The sequence below is a fragment of the Mastigoproctus giganteus genome, chromosome 10 (genome assembly GCF_048544385.1).
Source record: "Mastigoproctus giganteus isolate SK-2022 chromosome 10, ASM4854438v1, whole genome shotgun sequence".
Taxonomy (NCBI): Eukaryota; Metazoa; Arthropoda; class Arachnida; order Uropygi; family Thelyphonidae; genus Mastigoproctus; species Mastigoproctus giganteus.
Window position 1 is genome coordinate 62359949 of NC_143584.1, and position 19337 is coordinate 62379285.

Here is a 19337-nt window from a genome sequence, read left to right on the forward strand (position 1 = left end):
ACTCACTCACTCACTCTCAAAACAGTTTGAACATGTGCCGCCACCAGCCAACATACATTTACTGTCCAACTTCAAACTCAGAACCAACTTTTCATCTTCCTTGTTTATTCATTCAACTACTGTTTTCTGGAACAACCTTCCTTCTTACGTATTTCCTGAAAATTAGTCCACAGAATTTCAAGTCTAATGTCAACAAATATCTTATTTTGTGTTCTCAACCTCCAACCCAAGCATGGTATTAAGTACTATAGGTTCTTATACTTCTTGTGTTTGGGGTTTTCATAAATTCCAAATCAATACTTTGTGATCATTGTCACCCAGTGGTTATTTTATCTTCAGATAGTTAATGCATGAATAATCACTGCTGATAATCAGATCAAGAGTATTACTCCCTCTTTTTGGCTCTTTAATATGCTGCTGTAGAAAACAGTCATGAAATAAATCCACAGAAGTATTACTAGTCTGTGTGTGACCAATTTACAAGTTTCAGTTAATATCTGGAAATTTAAATTCCTCCATTATAAGACATTCTGATTTACTGGCCTACTCTTTCTCTGTATAGATGTTCATTGTACTCATTGGAGTCATTAGGCTTGTAACACACTCCTGCTCATTTTTGCTGTCTGATGCTTAAGTTACACCAAACTCTCGACTTTGCACAGGTTTTATATGCTTCTTAACTAAGAGCATAACCCCTCTCCCCATCCTGTTCCGTCTCTCCTTTCTGTATACATTGTACTCTGTATATTCAAATTCTGCATCCCTTATATCTGATGACATCATGTCTCTGAAATCCCAGCAATGCCTGCATTTGATATCTTGACCAGCATTTTAAATCCACAGCACCTTTCTTTCAAGGTTGCTGCCCATTCTAATGGAAGAAGTGCAAGAATCAGTGTCACATCTGCCTGCGTCTATTGTTAATCTAGTAGTCTGTGTATTCCACCCCAAACTAGCAGTTTTTCAACACACCTAACACTGCCTCAATAGCATTAGCAAATATTTTTGCTTTTGCTATTGGCACCTTTTCTATATAAGTGTATCCCATCTCTGTAGAAGCACTCTTCTGTTAACAATCCCAGACCATGCTGAGAAAAATTCTGTCCCATTTTTCCAGGTGTGGCCTAAATTTTGTCTTTCATAATGGGATAATCATCATTTATCCCTGCCAGAAAATTTGTGTATGTTAATGACAGAACCTCATGGACTTTTCTAGCATCTTATTTGCACATTCAGAGAACTTCATATCAGACTGTACAATTGCCTATGTATCTTTATCATACTCACCTGGAATTGAATGACAACCAAATGATTTGTTATTCTTGAACTACTGCTACCCAAATGAAGTGCCTTGCATTTATCACTGTTAAACATCAATTACCATTTCCTAGCTTGTCTGCTTAGTTTATCTAGATTCTCTTGAAGTAGTATACACAGATTATTGTCATTAACCACTGTGCCTAGTGTTGTATAATCAGCAAACTTAGATATCAAACTTAAGTATCTACGCAATATTGTTAATAAATATTAAATATAGGTTAGGGTAGGTTAGTGAGGGGGTTGCAACACCAACTCCCGTGGAACCCCACTTGTTACAATAGTCAGTGAAGAACAATGCCCATTTAGAACAACTTAATTCCCTTTATGTACAGTAGTAACATTATACCCTAATGTTACAATGGTCCTATTTATACAACAATTGTATATGTGGTATATTAGCAGAGCTTTACTGAAATGTAAGTACAGTATATGATATTAAAATTATTCTTTACATCCAGTTCCTCTTCAGTAATAGTCTCACAGCTAAATAGTTTGGTGAGACATGATCTCCCTTTAATATAAATCTCTTTGCTACTGTTAAAAAAAAAAAATTCTCAAATGACTTACAGAAATTGCTTAACGAAGATTGTGTTTAATGAAGTAGTAAATAACATTTTTTCCGAATCAAATTTTTTTTTTAACCTTCGTATGTAATCCTGCAATATGTTAAATTGAAATAGAATAAATAGTTTTGAATCTTGTAGTTCTAATTCATATGTGTACCTATGTTTCTTTGATCTAATCATTGCAGGGAAGATAAACTTAATCCCTGTATTGACAAAAATGAATTTTTTATGATGTGGTGCCATGGTGGTTTTAAGTTGGATTGACCTGCATGTTGAAGTAATGTTATGAAACATATCAACCCCACTATCTCACATTAATTTACAGACAATCACCCAGTTTCAGAAAACATCAACCAGGGTATGTCTGCCAGGGGCAAAGGTGGGTGCAAGAGTACATGTGAAGGTGGGTGTGAGAGTACATGTGAACAGCCGAAGTTTTTACGGCTCCAGCAAATAGAGAAGTTTTTGCTTTTTTATTGACTTAAATTGGCATATTAATTTATTTTTTAGAGTTGTTTATATTCCTAGTAACAATACTTTAGTTTAAATTGAATTTAGATAGAGATTTTGTAGGTTATTACTTAGTATCGGTAAGGGTATGAAATCCACTTGTGGACAGGTTTTGCAGCTCCTGCAAATGAAAAGTTTTTAATTATACTTAGCCACTTTATTGACTTAATTGTTAGATTAAATTATTTTCTATAAGTAGCTTTTAGACCTAGTCAAGCTCCATGGTTTATTTTGAATTTAGGTAGCGCGATTTGGAAAGTAAATAATACCTCGCGTCCGTAGATTAACTGTTTGTAACTTGCCGCCATTGTTATATGATACGTGTACTAGCGTAAGGTTTAACAAAAAACTAGATAGCCTAAGGTTTAGCGGAAAGCTAGATAGCGAGTATAGTAGTATCAATTAATCAGTAAAATTTATTAATCTTATTAAATTTCATTGCCAACTGAATTGTACTTTTTTAATTAAATAAATATGGCGACCTAGTTATTACAAAGGTAACATAATAAATTAATACATATAAGTTGACAGGAGATAAGAAAGTTGTATAACGTAACTCGGAGATAATATTTGATACCGAAATACATATATATAGTGTTATAACTGCATTGGGATATAGGTTTAGGGTTATATTTTGTATTGGAATTTTATTGAACTGGAATAAAATCATGACTTTATTCATGATTTTATTCAAGATTCAGACCAGAGCTGCAAAGCAAAAGGCTCAAACTAGTGGAAGTGCTGTGGCTCAGGGGAGAACTGAGGGGAGCAGTTGTCCTCTGAATCACAGTCTATTGAAATGCACTGCTTGTTTGATGTTTGTGGAGCCATCAGGAACGGGACATGATATTGCCAAGGGCAATGTCTTTTTGTGTGCACGATGTAAGGAGTGTGAGGAAATCAGGCACCAACTTGGCATTGTTGTGGGCTTATATGAGAGCTTGAAGGACAGGGTGCATGCCCTCGAAGGATTTAAATTGAAGGGCCCATCAAGCTCTCAGCTGCCCACATCAATGCCAGAGCTTGCACTTGAACATCACGCAACACAGTGGCAACCACCAAGGCAGAATGCACTGGTCCCAAAGGAACTAGTTGTAGATGACTGTATTGTCAGGGAAACGGGGAACGTATTGTGCAAAAAGGATAGCTAGGACAGGACCAGGGTATGTCTGCCAGGGGCAAAGGTTGATGTAGGGCAGATATCATCCTTTAAGGGCACAAAGGGTGATATCGTACACGTTGACACTAATGATATTAAGAGTAGGATATGGGCAGAATTACTTAACAAGTACAAGACAAAGCTGAAAAAAAGCCGTGAGTTAGGGTTGAATTTGAAAGTGTCTTCAATTCTGCCCATATATGACGAGAGCCTTGTCGATCAATTCTGCCCTGGAGAGATTGTGCAAGGCTCAAGGGGTAGAATTTTTTTTCAGCCTGGTCTGTGCTTGTTAGAAGGAGAGACTGCTTCTACAAGGATGGATGTACATAGAAAGAGTGCAAGAATATTTGCTGATGCTATTGAGGCAGGTTAGGTGTGTCGGAAAACTGCTAGCTTGGGGGGGATACATGGACTAATAGATTAACAGTAGCCGCTGGCAGAGGTAAAAGTGATTCTTGCACTACTTCTATTGAGATGCAATTGAGCAGCACCTTGGAAAGCAAGGCAATGGGAATTTCCAGGACTGCTGGGAGTCATAGTGGAACAAGTAAATGCATGGGCTGTGTTAGGGTAACTAAGAGTAGAAACAGGTGCATGTATACTTGTATGTACACCAATGCTGGGAGTATAGATAATAAATTTTATGAGCTTGAAGGGCTAGTCAAGACATCAAAGGCAGATATTGTTGGGATATCAGAGACATGGTGTCACACAGACATAAGCAGTGCAGAACTGGAATTTGAGGAGTACAATTTATACAGAAAGGGAGGAGCGGTTATGCTGTTAGTTAAGAAACACATGAAATCTAAGGAAGTGCATCCAATTGATGTGGGTGGACAATGCAATGTTGAGTCTGTTTGGTGCGACATAAGCACTGGGAAAGGAAAAATGAGATTAGGTGTGTGTGTGTTACAGGCCTAATGAATCTGATGAGTATAATGAGCAATTGTACAGAGAAATGGAGTGGACTAGTAAATTAGAGTGTCTTATAATGGGGGATTTTAATTTCCCGGATATTGACTGGAATTTGTTGACACACACACACACACACACACACACACACACACACACACACACACACACACACACACACACACACACACACACACTAGTAAGGCATTTGTAGATTTATTGGATGATTGTTTTCTACAGCAGCATGTTTGGGAGGCAACTAGAAGGAGTAATATTCTTGATTTGATTATCAGTAGTGATTCTTGATGCATCAAGAATCTTCAGATAAAGGAACAACTAGGTGGCAGTGATCACAGTGTGCTGAAGTGGGATTTACTCTAAGTGGTAACTACCATCAAGGGTAAAGGGAAGGTTTTTTGCTTTCGTAAAGGCGACCACGGTGGTCTGAGACAGTATTTAAATTCTATACAGCGAGACTAACTGATGATATTACCAATAGCAAATTCAAAATGGTAGGCATTCAAAGAATTAATCTTGGAAGCTACTAGGCTTTTCATACCAACAAAGAAATGTTGTTCAAGATTTAGGCCTAAATGGATGTCAGATGAACTAACTAGACATGTGACAGAGAAGAAAAATGTATGGAATACATATAAATTAAATTCAAAGGAGTTTAGTCAGGTGAAGGCAGATTAAGAGAAATCTTTGGCAAAGGATGCAAAGAGTTCTTTACTTATGTGAACTCTAGAAGCAAGGGGATGAATCAAATTTGTCCACTTGATATCGATGGTTCAACTGTTGATGATCCTTCTCAGGTAGCTAACAAACTGAATGAATATTTTGCATCGACATTCACACATGAGAAGTTAATCAGGGAGGGAAATGCCAGAGGTGTATTCAACTCTGACAGTAGTCTAGATAATCTTGTAATAACTGAGAGTATAAAGTGGAGGAGAAATTGTTGAAGATAAACACAAGGAAGGCAGCTGGGGTCGATGGAATCTATCCAGTTATATTAAAGGAGGCAGCAGAGGAAGTAAGCAAACCTTTAGCCATAATTATGAGAGCTTCCCTGGACTCAGGGGAGGTACCCATGGACTGGAGATGTGCAAATGTGACCCCAATTCACAAAAGAGGATCAAAGGGAGACACAGGTAATAATAGGCCTGTTAGTTTAACTTCTGTTCCAGGGAAATTAATGGAGGCATTGGTTAAAGAAGCATTGCAGGATCATCTAGACAAGACTTCAGTTATAGCTCGGACACAGCATGGGTTTGTTAAGGGGAAGTCTTTTCTGACTAATTTTATTGGATACTATGATGTAGTCACAAAAGAACTGGATGTAAAGAATAACTTTTATATCATATATTTGGATCTTAGAAAAGCCTTTGATACTGTTGCACATGGAAGACTGTTGCACAAATTAGAGCAGTGTGGCATTGGAGGCAAATTGCTGCTATGGATAAAGGGATGGTTGAGTGGGAGAAGACATTGAGTGGTAATCAATGGACACTGCTCTTCGTGGACTAATGTTATTTGTGAAGTCCCTCAGGGTTCAGTGCTGGGTCCATTGTTGTTTTCTGTGTTAAAAAATGAATTGATGATGGTATATCAGGCTTAATACAAAGGTTGGCAGGGTTGTTAATGACAGTTCACTGCTGCAACAGGATCTAGAAAAGTTGAGCAGATGGGCAGAGAGGTGGCAAATGAAGTTTAACATTGACAACTGTAAAGTACTACATATGGGAAGCAGTAATCCCAGAGTAATGTATCAACTCTGACAGTGGTAGAGAGTGAAAAGGACCTGAAGGTAATTGTGCAGGCAGATATGAAGTTTTCTGATTAGTGCAGACAGTCTGCAAGAGTAGTTCATGGTGTCTTGTCAATGATATTACAGGAATTTTTCTAGCAGGGATATGGAGGTGATTATCCCCTTGTATAAGGCAATGGTAAGGCCACGCCTTGTGTACTGTGTACAGGTCTGGAGGCCTCATTTTAAGAAGGATGTAGAGCTGTTGGAATGAGTACTGAGAAGGGCAACAAGATTAGTGAATGGAATAAAGGGTTGCTCTTACGAAGAAAGGCTTAAGTTTTGTAAATTACAGTGTCTGGAAACTAGGCACTTGCGAGGTGATCTGATTTGAGGTGTATAAAGCATTGAGCATGCTCAATGATGATGAGATTCTTCCTCTTGCTCAGAATAATCGCCTGAGGTGGCATAATTTCAAATCGAGGAAAGACGGTTGTAGGATAGATGTGCCAGAAGTTTCCGTTTAGCCAGCGGGTGGTTGATTTTTTTTTTTTTTTTTTGACTGAAGCTATATAAGCTTGCTTTCTTGCATCATATGTTAATGCTAACATGGGAGTTAGATTGCAGCAACAAATATTAATATAACAAAACTTAGTTAATTATAAAATGCACTGTTTGCTTGATGTTTGCAGAGCAATCGGGTACGGGACATGATACTGCCAAGGGGGATGTCTTTGTGTGTGCGCGATGCAAGGAGTGTATCGATATCAGGCAACAACTCGGCGTTCTTGTGGGCCTATATGAGAGCTTGAAGGACAGGGTGGATGCCCTCGAAGAAACTAAATTGAGGGGCCCATCAAGCTCTCAGCTGCCCACATCAACGCCAGAGCTTGCACTTGGGCATCGCGTGACACAGAGACAACCTCCAAGGCAGAATGCGCTGGTCCCGAAGGAACTAGTAGTTGTTGGTGACTCTATTGTCAGGGAAACGGGGAACATGCTTTGTAAAAAAGATAGGTGGAACAGGACCAGGGTATGTCTGCCAGGGGCAAAGGTTGATGACGTTGTAGAGCGAATATCATCTTTTAAGGACACAAAAGGTGATATAGTTGTACACGTTGGCACTAATAATATTAAGAGTAGGAGACCGGCAGAATTACTTAACAAGTACACGTCACTATTGAACAAAAGCCGAGAATTAGGGTTGAATTTGAAAGTGTCTGCAATTCTGCCCAGACACGATAGGAGGGAGTATATGATGAGAGCCTTGTCGATCAATTCGGCCCTGGAAAGATTGTGCAAGGCTCAAGGGGTAGAATTTTTTTCAGCCTGGACTGTACTTGTTAACAGGAGAGATTGCTTCTACAGGGATGGGATACACTTAAATAGAAAGGGTGCAAGAATATTTGCTGATGCTATCGAGGCAGTGTTAGGTGGGTCGGAAAACTGCTAGCTTGGGGGGAGACAAAGACCAATAGATTGACAGTAGCCACTGGCAGAAGAGAAAGCGATTCTTGGACTGCTTCTATTGGAATGAGCAGCAGCCTGGAAAATAAGATGCAGGATATTTCAGAGACTGCTGGGAATCATGGGGGTACAAGTAAACACATGGGTTGTGTTAGGGTGGCTAAGAGGACAAGCAGGTGCATGTACTTGCGTGTACACCAATGCTAGGAGTTTAGTAAATAAATTTGATGAATTTGAGGTATTGCTGAAAACATCAAAGGCAGATATTGTTGGGATTTCAGAGACGTGGTGTCACACAGATATAAGGAATGCAGAACTGGAATTTGGGGAGTACAATGCCTACAGAAAGGATAGACAGGATAGGAAGGGAGGAGGGGTTATGCTATTAGTTAAGAAACACATAAAAACCAAGGAAGTGAAGCCAGTCGACATCGCTGGACAGTGCAGTGTCGAGTCAGTTTGGTGTGACATAAGCATTGGGAGATCAAAATTGAGAGTAGGAGTGTGCTATAGGCCTAATGACTCTGATGAGTATAATAAGGAACTGTACAGGGAAATTGAGTGGGCCAGTAAATCAGAGAGTCTTATAATGGGAGATTTTAATTTCCCAGATATTGACTGGAATTTGGGGGCTGGTTACTCACACACTAGCAGGGCTTTTGTGGATTTATTGGATGATTGTTTTCTACATCAGCATGTTCGGGAGGCAACTAGAGGGAGTAATACTCTTGATTTGATTATCAGTAGTGATTCTTCATGCATTAAGAATCTGCAGATAAATGAACCACTAGGTGGCAGTGATCACAGTGTGCTGAAGTGGGATTTACTGAAAGAGGTAACTACCATTAGGGGTAAAGGGAAGGGTTATTGCTTCCGTAAAGGCGACTACGATGGACTGAGACAGTATTTAAATTCTATACAGTGGGACCAACTGATGATGTTACCAACAGCAAATTCAAAATGGGAAGCATTCAAAGAACTTATCTTGGAAGCTACTAGGCTTTACATACCAACTAAGAAATATTGTTCAAGGTTTAGGCCAAAATGGATTCAGATGAACTAATGAGGCATATGGCAGAGAAGAAAAATGCATGGGATACATATAAATTAACACATGACACAGAAGCCTATGATAGATACAAGTTGATATGCAACCAAGTTACAAAGGAGGTTAGGCAGGCGAAGGCAGATTACGAGAAATCCTTGGCAAGGGATGCAAAGAAAAACAGCAAAGAGTTCTTTACTTATGTAAACTCTAGAAGGAAGGGGATGAATCAGATTGGTCCACTTGATATTGATGGGTCAACTGTTGATGATCCTGCTCAGGTAGCTAACAAACTAAATGAATATTTTGCATCGACATTCACACATGAGGAGTTATTCAGCGAGGGGAATGCCAGAGGTGTATTCAACTCTAGCAGTAAGCTACAGAATCTTGAAATAACTGGGAGTAAAGTGGAGGAGAAACTGTTGAAGATAAACTCAAGAAAAGCACCCGGGGTGGATGGGATCTATCCAATTATATTAAAGGAGGCAGCAAAGGAAGTAAGCAAACCCTTAGCCATAATTATGAGAGCTTCCTTGGACTCAGGGGAGGTACCCATAGACTGGAAATGTGCAAATGTGACCCCAATTCACAAAGGAGGATCAAAGGCTGACACAAGTAATTATAGACCTGTGAGCTTAACTTCTGTTCCAGGAAAATTAATGGAGGCACTGGTTAAAGAAGCACTGCAGGATCATTTAGACAAGACTTCAGTTATAGCTCAGACACAGCATGGTTTTGTTAAGGGGAAGTCTTGCCTGACCAACTTGATTGGATACTATGATGCAGTCACAAAAGAACTGGATGCAGGGAATAACTTTGATATTATATACTTGGATCTTAGAAAGGCTTTTGATACTGTTGCACATGGAAGACTGCTACACAAATTGGAGCAGTGTGACATTGGAGGCAAATTGCTGCTATGGATAAAGGTGTGGTTGAGGGGGAGAAGACAGAGAGTGGTAATCAATGGACACTGCTCATCGTGGACTAACGTTATTAGTGGAGTCCCTCAGGGCTCAGTGTTGGGTCCATTATTGTTTTCTGTATTTATAAATGATATTGATGAGGGTATATCAAGCTTAATGTCCAAGTTTGCAGATGATACAAAGGTTGGCAGGGTTGTCAAGGACACTACTGACACTATGCTGCTGCAACAGGATCTGGAAAGGTTGAGCAGATGGGCTGAGAGGTGGCAAATGAAGTTTAACATTGACAAATGTAAAGTACTACACATGGGAAACAGCAAACCCAGAGCAACGTATCAACTCTGTGGTACTACACTGACAGTGGTAGAGAATGAAAGGGACTTGGGGGTGGTTGTGCAGGCAGATATGAAGTTCTCTGAGCAGTGCAGACGGGCTGCAAGAGTAGCTCATGGAGTATTGTCAATGATATATAGGAATTTTTCCAGCAGGGATAAGGAGGTGATTATTCCATTGTATAAGGCAATGGTCAGGCCACACCTAGAGTACTGTATACAGGTCTGGAGGCCTCATTTCAAGAAGGATGTAGAGCTGCTGGAACGAGTACAGAGAAGGGCAACAAGATTAGTGAATGGAACAAAGGGGTGCTCTTACGAAGAAAGGCTTAAGTTTTGCAAATTACAGTGTCTGGAGACTAGGCACCAGCGAGGTGATCTGATAGAGGTGTATAAAGCCTTGAATGGTTTAAGCATGCTCAATGCTGATGGGATTCTTCCTCTAGCTCAGAAAAATCACCTGAGAGTTCATAAATTCAAATTGAGGAAAGACAGATGTAGGATAGACGTGCGGAAATTTGCCTTTAGCCAGCGGGTGGTTGGTTGGTGGAACAGACTGCCATCCCTTGTGGTGGAGGTTGATAGCCTAAATAAGTTTAAGGCTCAGCTGGACAGGTATTTTGAACGAACAGAGGGGTGAAGTGGAAGTGGGTTTTTTTTTTTTTTTTTTTTGGCTGATGCTGCATAAGCTTGCCTTCTTGCATCAAATGCCTCTACTAATGCTAATGCTAATGCTAATTAGATAATACTGGACATTTTCTCAATCTGCTTTCCAGACAAAAAGCTTAAATACTGCGCTATCTGGGTTAGAGCTGGTCACTTTGCAACACTACTCCCAAAAGCTTGGAATGCTTTGTGATGCCATTCCAGTTATCATATGCATATATATATATATATATATGCATGCATAAAAATTGTTTTTTTTTTTTGCTATAAATTATGAATTATTACTATTTCCTAATTTTCTTGAATTGTAATATGCTATGTGCATTAACTAACTTGTTTATATTAAATTTTTTATATTTCTTACTTTTGCAGCAAATCATGATTTCCAAACATTTCAATTATTCTTCTAAAGGCAGTTCTAGAGAAGATAATCTTGAATCATCAAGGAAATCGGGATTTTTATCCTCTATGTTTAGTACTTCCAGTAACAGTTTAAAAGGCACTCATTTACTTCATTCCAAAAGTGGAGAGAAATGGTCTTCTTCGAAAAAGTCCCACAGTTTCCTCAGTTCTGTTCTTGGTGCTAACCATGGAATATTGACAGGAATTTCATCAAGGCTTGAGGCTGCATTGAATTTAAGATTTGAAACATTTGATGATTCAGATTCTTCTTCCAGAAGTGAACTCTCACCAAAGAATTCCCCATCTTGTGAATGTTCTTCCAGAAGCTTGGCTTATTCGAGTACTGAAAATTTACCAGAGGGACAGCATCGCAAGAAAAAGAAAGTTCGCTCTGCTAGAAGAAAAGATAGATCAATATATGGACAGCCAGAAATACACGAAACTGATGATTTTAAGCCTCACACAGCAAGAGAATCTTCTCAAGACTCTTTAGATACTGTTGATAGTGGCCAAAGTCTTGGTAATAGTAGCAGTTACTCAGCAAATGTTGCTGCCAGATACGATCCTTTCTTTGTATTTCGGCATACAGATTCAGTAGGAATTGGTAGTGAATCAGATACATACGGACAGAGCACAAGCTTAGATTCATCTGATGCAGAGTCAATTCCTGAAGGGAGAGGCTTAGGTATTGGAAGGTCAGGTTCAGGTGGATCGATACAATCGTGGCCTTCCAGTCCAAGTTGTGAAAGTCAGCCTGATGAATTTTCAACTGAAACAATGGAATTTATGAAAACATTTGTTTTCAAAATATTCAACAATAGGTAATTATGTTTATGTGTTAAATTGATTTTTGAGGATTATTTATTTTTTTTTTTTTAATCTTTTGTTTTCTATTGCTAGAATAAATTGTCTATAAAATGTAATATAGGATGTACACTACATGGGGGGGTGAGAAACAGCATGACACTTAAGTATTTGTGAATAATATATGTAGTTATCTTTATATACAGTGATCAGAATTCTCCTGCTACACTTCAGAAGTCTGTTGGGGAATTGATAATGAAAAAATAGTCCTTGTGAACATGGGTCCAAAAAGTCATTCTAGCTAAGTTAAGCTTCTTGAAATTTTTTCTGATCTATTAATATGATGAAATTATATTATATGATGATGAAATTATATAGTGAAGCTATTAATCTTGATGAAAGATATGGCTTTCAACATAGTTTCAGTTAATATCTGAAACTATGTTGAAAGATTTGGGAGTATCATTAAAGCACATCCTACAAAAGTGCAGTCCCAGAAGGATTTTTGCTTAATTCTAAAAGTTAGTTACCTTTTTTTGGTGGTGCATTGGCATCATATTTTCATGAAGGAATTTTATCAGAAGTGTCAGATCTTTGTACTGTACATTTCAGTACAATGAAATAGATAATTAAGGGCACAAAAGGCGATATAGTTGTACACGTTGGCACTAATGATATTAAGAGTAGGAGACCGGCGGAATTACTTAACAAGTACAGATCACTGATGAAAAAAAGCCGTGAATTAGGGTTGAATTTGAAAGTGTCTGCAATTCTGCTCAGACGTGATAGGAGGGAGTATATGATGATAGCCCTGTCGATCAATTCGCCCTGGAAAGATTGTGCAGGGCTCAAGGGGTAGAATTTTTTTCAGCCTGGTCTGTACTTTTTAACAGGAGAGACTGCTTCTACAGGGATGGGATACACTTAATAGAACGGGTGCAAGAATGTTCGCTGATGCTATCGAGGCAGTGTTGGTGGGTCGGAAAACTGCTAGATTGGGGGGATACAAGGACTAATAGATTAACAGTAGCCACTGGCAGAGGAGAAAGTGATTCTTGCACTGCTTCTATTGGAATGAGCAGCAGCATGGAAAATAAGATGCAGGATATTACAGAGACTGCTGGGAATTATGGGGTTACAAGAAAACACATGGGTTGTGTTAGGGTGGCTAAGAGGAAGAGCAGGTGCATGTATACTTGCGTGTACACCAATGCTAGGAGTTTAGTAAATAAATTTGATGAATTTGAGGTATTGCTCAAAACATCAAAGGCAGATATTGTTGGGATTTCAGAGACGTGGTGTCACACAGATATAAGGAATGCAGAACTGGAATTTGGGGAGTACAATGTCTACAGAAAGGATAGAAAGGGAGGTGGGGTTATGCTATTAGTTAAGAAACACATAAAATTCAAGGAAGTGAAGCCAGTCGACATCGCTGGACAGTGCAGTGTCGAGTCAGTTTGGTGTGACATAAGCATTGGGAGATCAAAATTGAGAGTAGGAGTGTGTTATAGGCCTAATGACTCTGATGAGTATAATAAAAAACTGTACAGAGAAATAGAGTGGGCCAGTAAATCAGAGAGTCTTATAATGGGGGATTTTAATTTCCCAGATATTGACTGGAATTTGGGAGCTGGTCACTCACACACTAGCAAGGCTTTTGTGGATTTATTGGATGATTGTTTTCTACATCAGCATGTTCGGGAGGCAACTAGAGGGAGTAATACTCTTGATTTGATTATCAGTAGTGATTCTTCATGCATTAAGAATCTGGAGATAAATGATGAACCACTAGGTGGCAGTGATCACAGTGTCCTGAAGTGGGAGTTACTCAATGAGGTAACTACCATTAGGGGTAAAGGGAAGGGGTATTGCTTTCGTAAAGGCGACTATGATGGACTGAGACAGTATTTAAATTGTATACAGTGGGATCAACTGATGATGTTACCAACAGAAAATTCAAAATGGGAAGCATTCAAAGAACTTACCTTGGAAGCTACTAGGCTTTACATACCAACTAAGAAATATTGTTCAAGGTTTAGGCCTAAATGGATATCAGATGAACTAATGAGGCATATGGCAGAGAAGAAAAATGCATGCGATACGTACAAATTAACACGGACACAGAAGCCTATGATAGATACAAGTTGATCTGTAACCAAGTTACAAAGGAGGTTAGGCAGGCGAAGGCAGATTACGAAAGATCCTTGGCAAGGGATGTGAAGAAAAACAGCAAAGAGTTCTTTACTTATGTAAACTCTAGAAGGAAGGGGATGAATCAGATTGGTCCACTTGATATCGATGGGTCAACTGTTGATGACCCTGCTCAGGTAGCTAACAAACTAAATGAATATTTTGCATCGACATTCACACATGAGGAGTTATTCAGCGAGGGGAATGCCAGAGGTGTATTCAACTCTAGCAGTAAGCTAGAGAATCTTGTAATAACTGAGAGTAAAGTGGAGGAGAAATTGTTGAAGATAAACACAAGAAAGGCACATGGGGTGGATGGGATCTATCCAGTTATATTAAAGGAGGCAGCAAAAGAAGTAAGCAAACCCTTAGCCATAATTATGAGAGCTTCCTTGGACTCAGGGGAGGTACCCATGGACTGGAGATGTGCAAATGTGACCCCAATTCACAAGCGAGGATCAAAGGCTGACACAAGTAATTATAGACCTGCGAGTTTAACTTCTGTTCCCGGAAAATTAATGGAGGCACTGGTTACAGAAGCACTGCAGGATCATCTAGACAAGACTTCAGTTATAGCTCGGACACAGCATGGTTTTGTTAAGGGAAAGTCTTGCCTGACCAATTTGATTGGATACTATGATGTAGTCACAAAAGAACTGGATGCAGGGAATAATTTTGATATTATATACTTGGATCTTAGAAAGGCTTTTGATACTGTTGCACATGGAAGACTGCTGCACAAATTGGAGCAGTGTGGCATTGGAGGCAAATTGCTGCTATGGATAAAGGGGTGGTTGAGGGGGAGAAGACAGAGAGTGGTAATCAATGGACACTGCTCATCGTGGACTAATGTTATTAGTGGTGTCCCTCAGGGTTCAGTATTGGGTTCTTTATTGTTCTCTGTATTTATAAATGATATTGATGATGGTATATCGAGCTTAATGTCCAAGTTTGCAGACGATACTTGTTTGTTTGTTGTTTGGTTTTTAGGAGCATTAGCAACTAAGGCCATATTGCTCCGGGATATACGGTGGTCATTCCTTGACCTTTCCGCATCCTCCGTATTTGGTGGTGACGGGCTCGAACCCGGTCTAATCAAGAAGCGTGTGCTATGCACTTCTTGTTGCAGCTCCTTCCCACCTGGCTACGGAGGCGCCTGCAGCAGACGATACGAAGCTTGGCAGGGTTGTCAAGGACACTACTGACACTATGCTGCTGCAACAGGATCTGGAAAGGTTGAGCAGATGGGCTTCGAGGTGGCAAATGAAGTTTAACTTTGACAAATGTAAAGTACTACATATGGGAAACAGCAACCCCAGAGCAACGTATCAACTCTGTTGTACTACACTGACATTGGTAGAGAATGAAAGGGACCTGGGGGTGGTTGTGCAGGCAGATATGAAGTTCTCTGTGCAGTGCAGACGGGCTGCAAGAGTAGCTCATATTGTATTGTCAATGATATATATATGGAATTTTTCTAGCAGGGATAAGGAGGTGATTATTCCCTTGTATAAGGCAATGGTCGGGCCACACCTAGAGTACTGTATACAGGCCTGGAGGCCTCATTTCAAGAAGGATGTAGAGCTGCTGGAACGAGTACAGAGAAGGGCAACAAGATTAGTGAATGGAATAAAGGGGTGCTCTTACGAAGAAAGGCTTAAGTTTTGTGAATTACAGTGTCTGGAGATTAGGCACCAGCGAGGTGATCTGATGGAGGTGTACAAAGCCTTGAATGGTTTCAGCATGCCCAATGCTGATGGGATTCTTCCTCTTGCTCAGAATAATCACCTGAGAGGGCATAAGTTCAAATTGAGGAAAGTCAGATGTACGATAGATGTGCGGAAATTTGCCTTTAGCCAGCGGGTGGTTGGTAGGTGGAACAGACTTCCATCCCTTGTTGTGGAAGTTGATAGCCTAAATAAGTTAAAGGCTCAGCTGGACAGGTATTTCGAACGAACAGAAGGGTGAAGTGGAAGTGGTTATTTTTTATTTATTTATTTTACTTTATTTTTTTTTTTTTTTGGCTGATGCTGCATAAGCTTGCTTTCTTGCATCAAATGCCTCTACTAATGCTAATGCTAATAATAATCCTGACAAAAATAAATAAATAAATACTGATTTAAAATCAAAGAAGCTGTAGTTTTGTGTCACTTGGAGAGTTTTTGCATGGGTGGTGCAACAACTGATGACTTAAGGGCTATACTAGATGAATGCTTAAAGTTTTTTCCATCAGCTGGTGATTTGAGCACCTCCAAAATAGCTAACTACACAGTGTTTCTAACATCGGATCGTGTCAAACTAGAAGGGGTGTTTCTAACGTTTCATTGGATACCACTAGTGACTCACCCTTTCTATTCTCAAGATGGATGTTGTTCAAATTGGATGTATTTCGCATTTATGTATACAGTTAATTGCGAGTAGAAAGAGAAAACGACAATGGTGAATTCATCCAGGAAATTCAAATAGGTTACAAACAGGACAGTTTTATATTATGTTTGAAACACACTGGAAGTTTTCCGAAAATTTTTTATTTTTATTTTACAGAATGTCCATACAGAGTTTTGACGAACTTCTAATGTTATTTAGTGGAAAAAATTTCAAATGTTAATTTTTTTCACTAATTAACATTTTTTTTAATTAGTGAAAAAAGATGCATTTAAACACACCAACACCCTTTCCAAGTGGCGGTATGACAGAGGAATTAAATTAAAGTTGATTACCTTGAGGACCTTTCAACTTACCGTCTTTCTACTTGCTACTTTGCTTCGTCTATTGTTCTGATGCTTTTAATTTTGACCTCCTACACCTTACCACATTGATGTTTACATCAATACTTTATATGTTGTACCGACAGGTCAACTTCCACTAACGGAAATATTTCTGAAATGTTGTTTTCTTTGTTCGTAAAATTACTCTTATTTCTAACCGCTTTTCTTATTCAGAGTTTAAGGGAATTACTTGTGGTTACGTAAAGGGTAACTTCCTGTTTTATTTTACTGCACGAGACTTTTCAGAATAAAACACCTATTGTTACTGGCTTCCCTCCACTTGACATTATTTCCAAATGGAATATTGACAAGTACTTTCCATCCCTTTGAATCAGAAATCATTCTCCACTGCCCACACTGTAATGGATTATTATCCGTGCAAAAAAGGATTAGTGTTGTTTGATTTTACGAACGTCCATGCAGTGACAATAGTTTTCGAAGTTTATAACACAGTTATCAATATTGAAATTTCATTAGAAGATCAAATATACATTCAGAAAATGTGCTGTACCATATTGATGTCATGAGTTGTATTATTGAATGTATTAAGTTAGGAATAAATACAGGCACTCCTCAACTTATGTACTTAATTGGTTTTTCATGTACTTTTTTTTTTTTTTTTTTTACGTAAACCCCAAACACGAGAGGTATTAGAATCTATAGTACTTGGTACCTTGCTTGGGTTGGAGGTTGAGAAGACGAAAGAAGATATTTGTTGACATTGGACTTGAACTTCTGTAGACTGTAATTTTCAGGAAATACGTATGAAGGAAGGTTGTTCCAGAAAACGGCAGTTGAATGAATAAACGAGGAAAACGAAAAGTTGATTCTGTGAGTTTGAAGTTGGACAGTAAATGGATGTTGGCTGGGGCGGCACGTACAAACACACTTAAGTGCATTTTGTATGCAAGTCCAACTTTGGTCTTATAGATACTAAATGCATGTACAGTACAGTACAACTCACCGAGATTATAACCCCCAACGAACTTCACCAGGCCATATGTATGGTATTGTTTAGAGCATTTTATGATTTGTAACCAAGTTAAATGAGGCTGAAAAAACACACAATGAATAATAATTTGTAAAATGATAAGAGGAGTTTACCTCAATATAGTACGTAGAACACTTCCGTATGATACTCTCCAGAAATTAAAACAAAAAAATCAAAAACTTGCATTAGAATAAAAAGTAAATAATTAAAACCAATTTAACACAATTAAAAATCAATTTAATGCAGTTAAAAATGAAAGAATCTAACGAAAATATTCAAAACGCTTTTCCTTCCTGAAGCTGACAATGCTTTTCAACCATATGAGGTGATCACGACATATGGTCGTTTCGTTTTAATTTCTGGAGAGTATACGGAAGTGTTCTACGTACTATATTGAGGTAAACTCCTCTTATTATTTTACAAATATTAATATCAACGTAGAATATTGAGTATTACAGCTCTGATTCATACTATATAATGAATAATAATGTAGAGTACAGTATTTGTTCAAAAGTAATTTAATCTAGTACCTGTAAACAGTATTTTATAGCATATATACAAGAACAAAAATAAACAAGAGGTACAGTACAACTCACCGAGATTATAACCCCCCAACAAACTTCACCAGGCAATATGTTTGGTATTGTTTAGAGCATTTTATGATTTGTAACCAAGATAAATGAGGCTGAAAAAACTGGGAAAAAAACAGGAAATAAATGCACAGACTACGATGCAAAACATCCATCTAACCCAGCGTTTTCAGGTTTTTGCATTCCATATATTGATTACAGATCTATGACATGAAGGATATGTAAGGAACAATGGACCCTTTATGGCAAGCTCAAACAGATAAAAAGTTATTGCAAATAAAACCAGAACCACAGTTATGGACTTCTAGTTTCCATGCTAACAGAAAGGAAGAAGTAATCTTAGCCAGAGCACGAATTGGTCACAGTCAGTTTACTCACCTATTTCTCCTCATAAGAAATGATCCTCCACAGTGTTTTCACTGCAACTGTCCGCTCACAATGAAGCACATTCTTGTTGAATGCACTCTGTACAAACATGCTTGGCAATGCTCATTCAGCTTCCTTCCAAATCTAAAAGAACCTTTAAAACTCTCTCATATCATAGGCAATGATGCTAATCCCATAGAGTTATTCTGCTTTCTTAAAATGAATAAAATTATACAATCATCTCTGACTGTTTCCATAACAGTCACCATTGATAACTTTCATATCACTGATAGGTGCAAATAGCCTAATCAACCCTTGCACCAAAAATAACAACAACAATGACAGCTGAAAAAACACACAATGAAGAATAATGTAGAGTACAGTATTTATTCAAAAGTAATTTAATCTAATACCTGTAAACAGTACTTTATAACATATAAACAAGATACAAGATATACAAGAACAAAAAAGTGCAATATGGCCTAAATAGCCCTTGCACCCGAAACTCCCATAACAACAAGAACAAAAATAAGCAAGAGGTTTTTTTTTTTGGTTGTAAAATTTAAA

At 38.5% G+C, this 19337-nt stretch overlaps 1 protein-coding gene across 4 annotated transcripts in view; it reads left to right on the forward strand.

Annotated features, from left to right (window-relative positions):
* The window catches only part of LOC150079052 (uncharacterized), a 577353-nt gene that overhangs the window by 452369 nt on the left and 105647 nt on the right, over window positions 1-19337 (forward strand). For all 4 annotated transcript variants that reach the window (XM_090382803.1, XM_090382804.1, XM_090382802.1 and 1 more), the window contains one exon: window positions 11029-11879. In XM_090382803.1, coding sequence (XP_090238929.1) covers window positions 11029-11879 — 851 coding nt within the window. The remainder of the gene's footprint in view (window positions 1-11028; window positions 11880-19337) is intronic.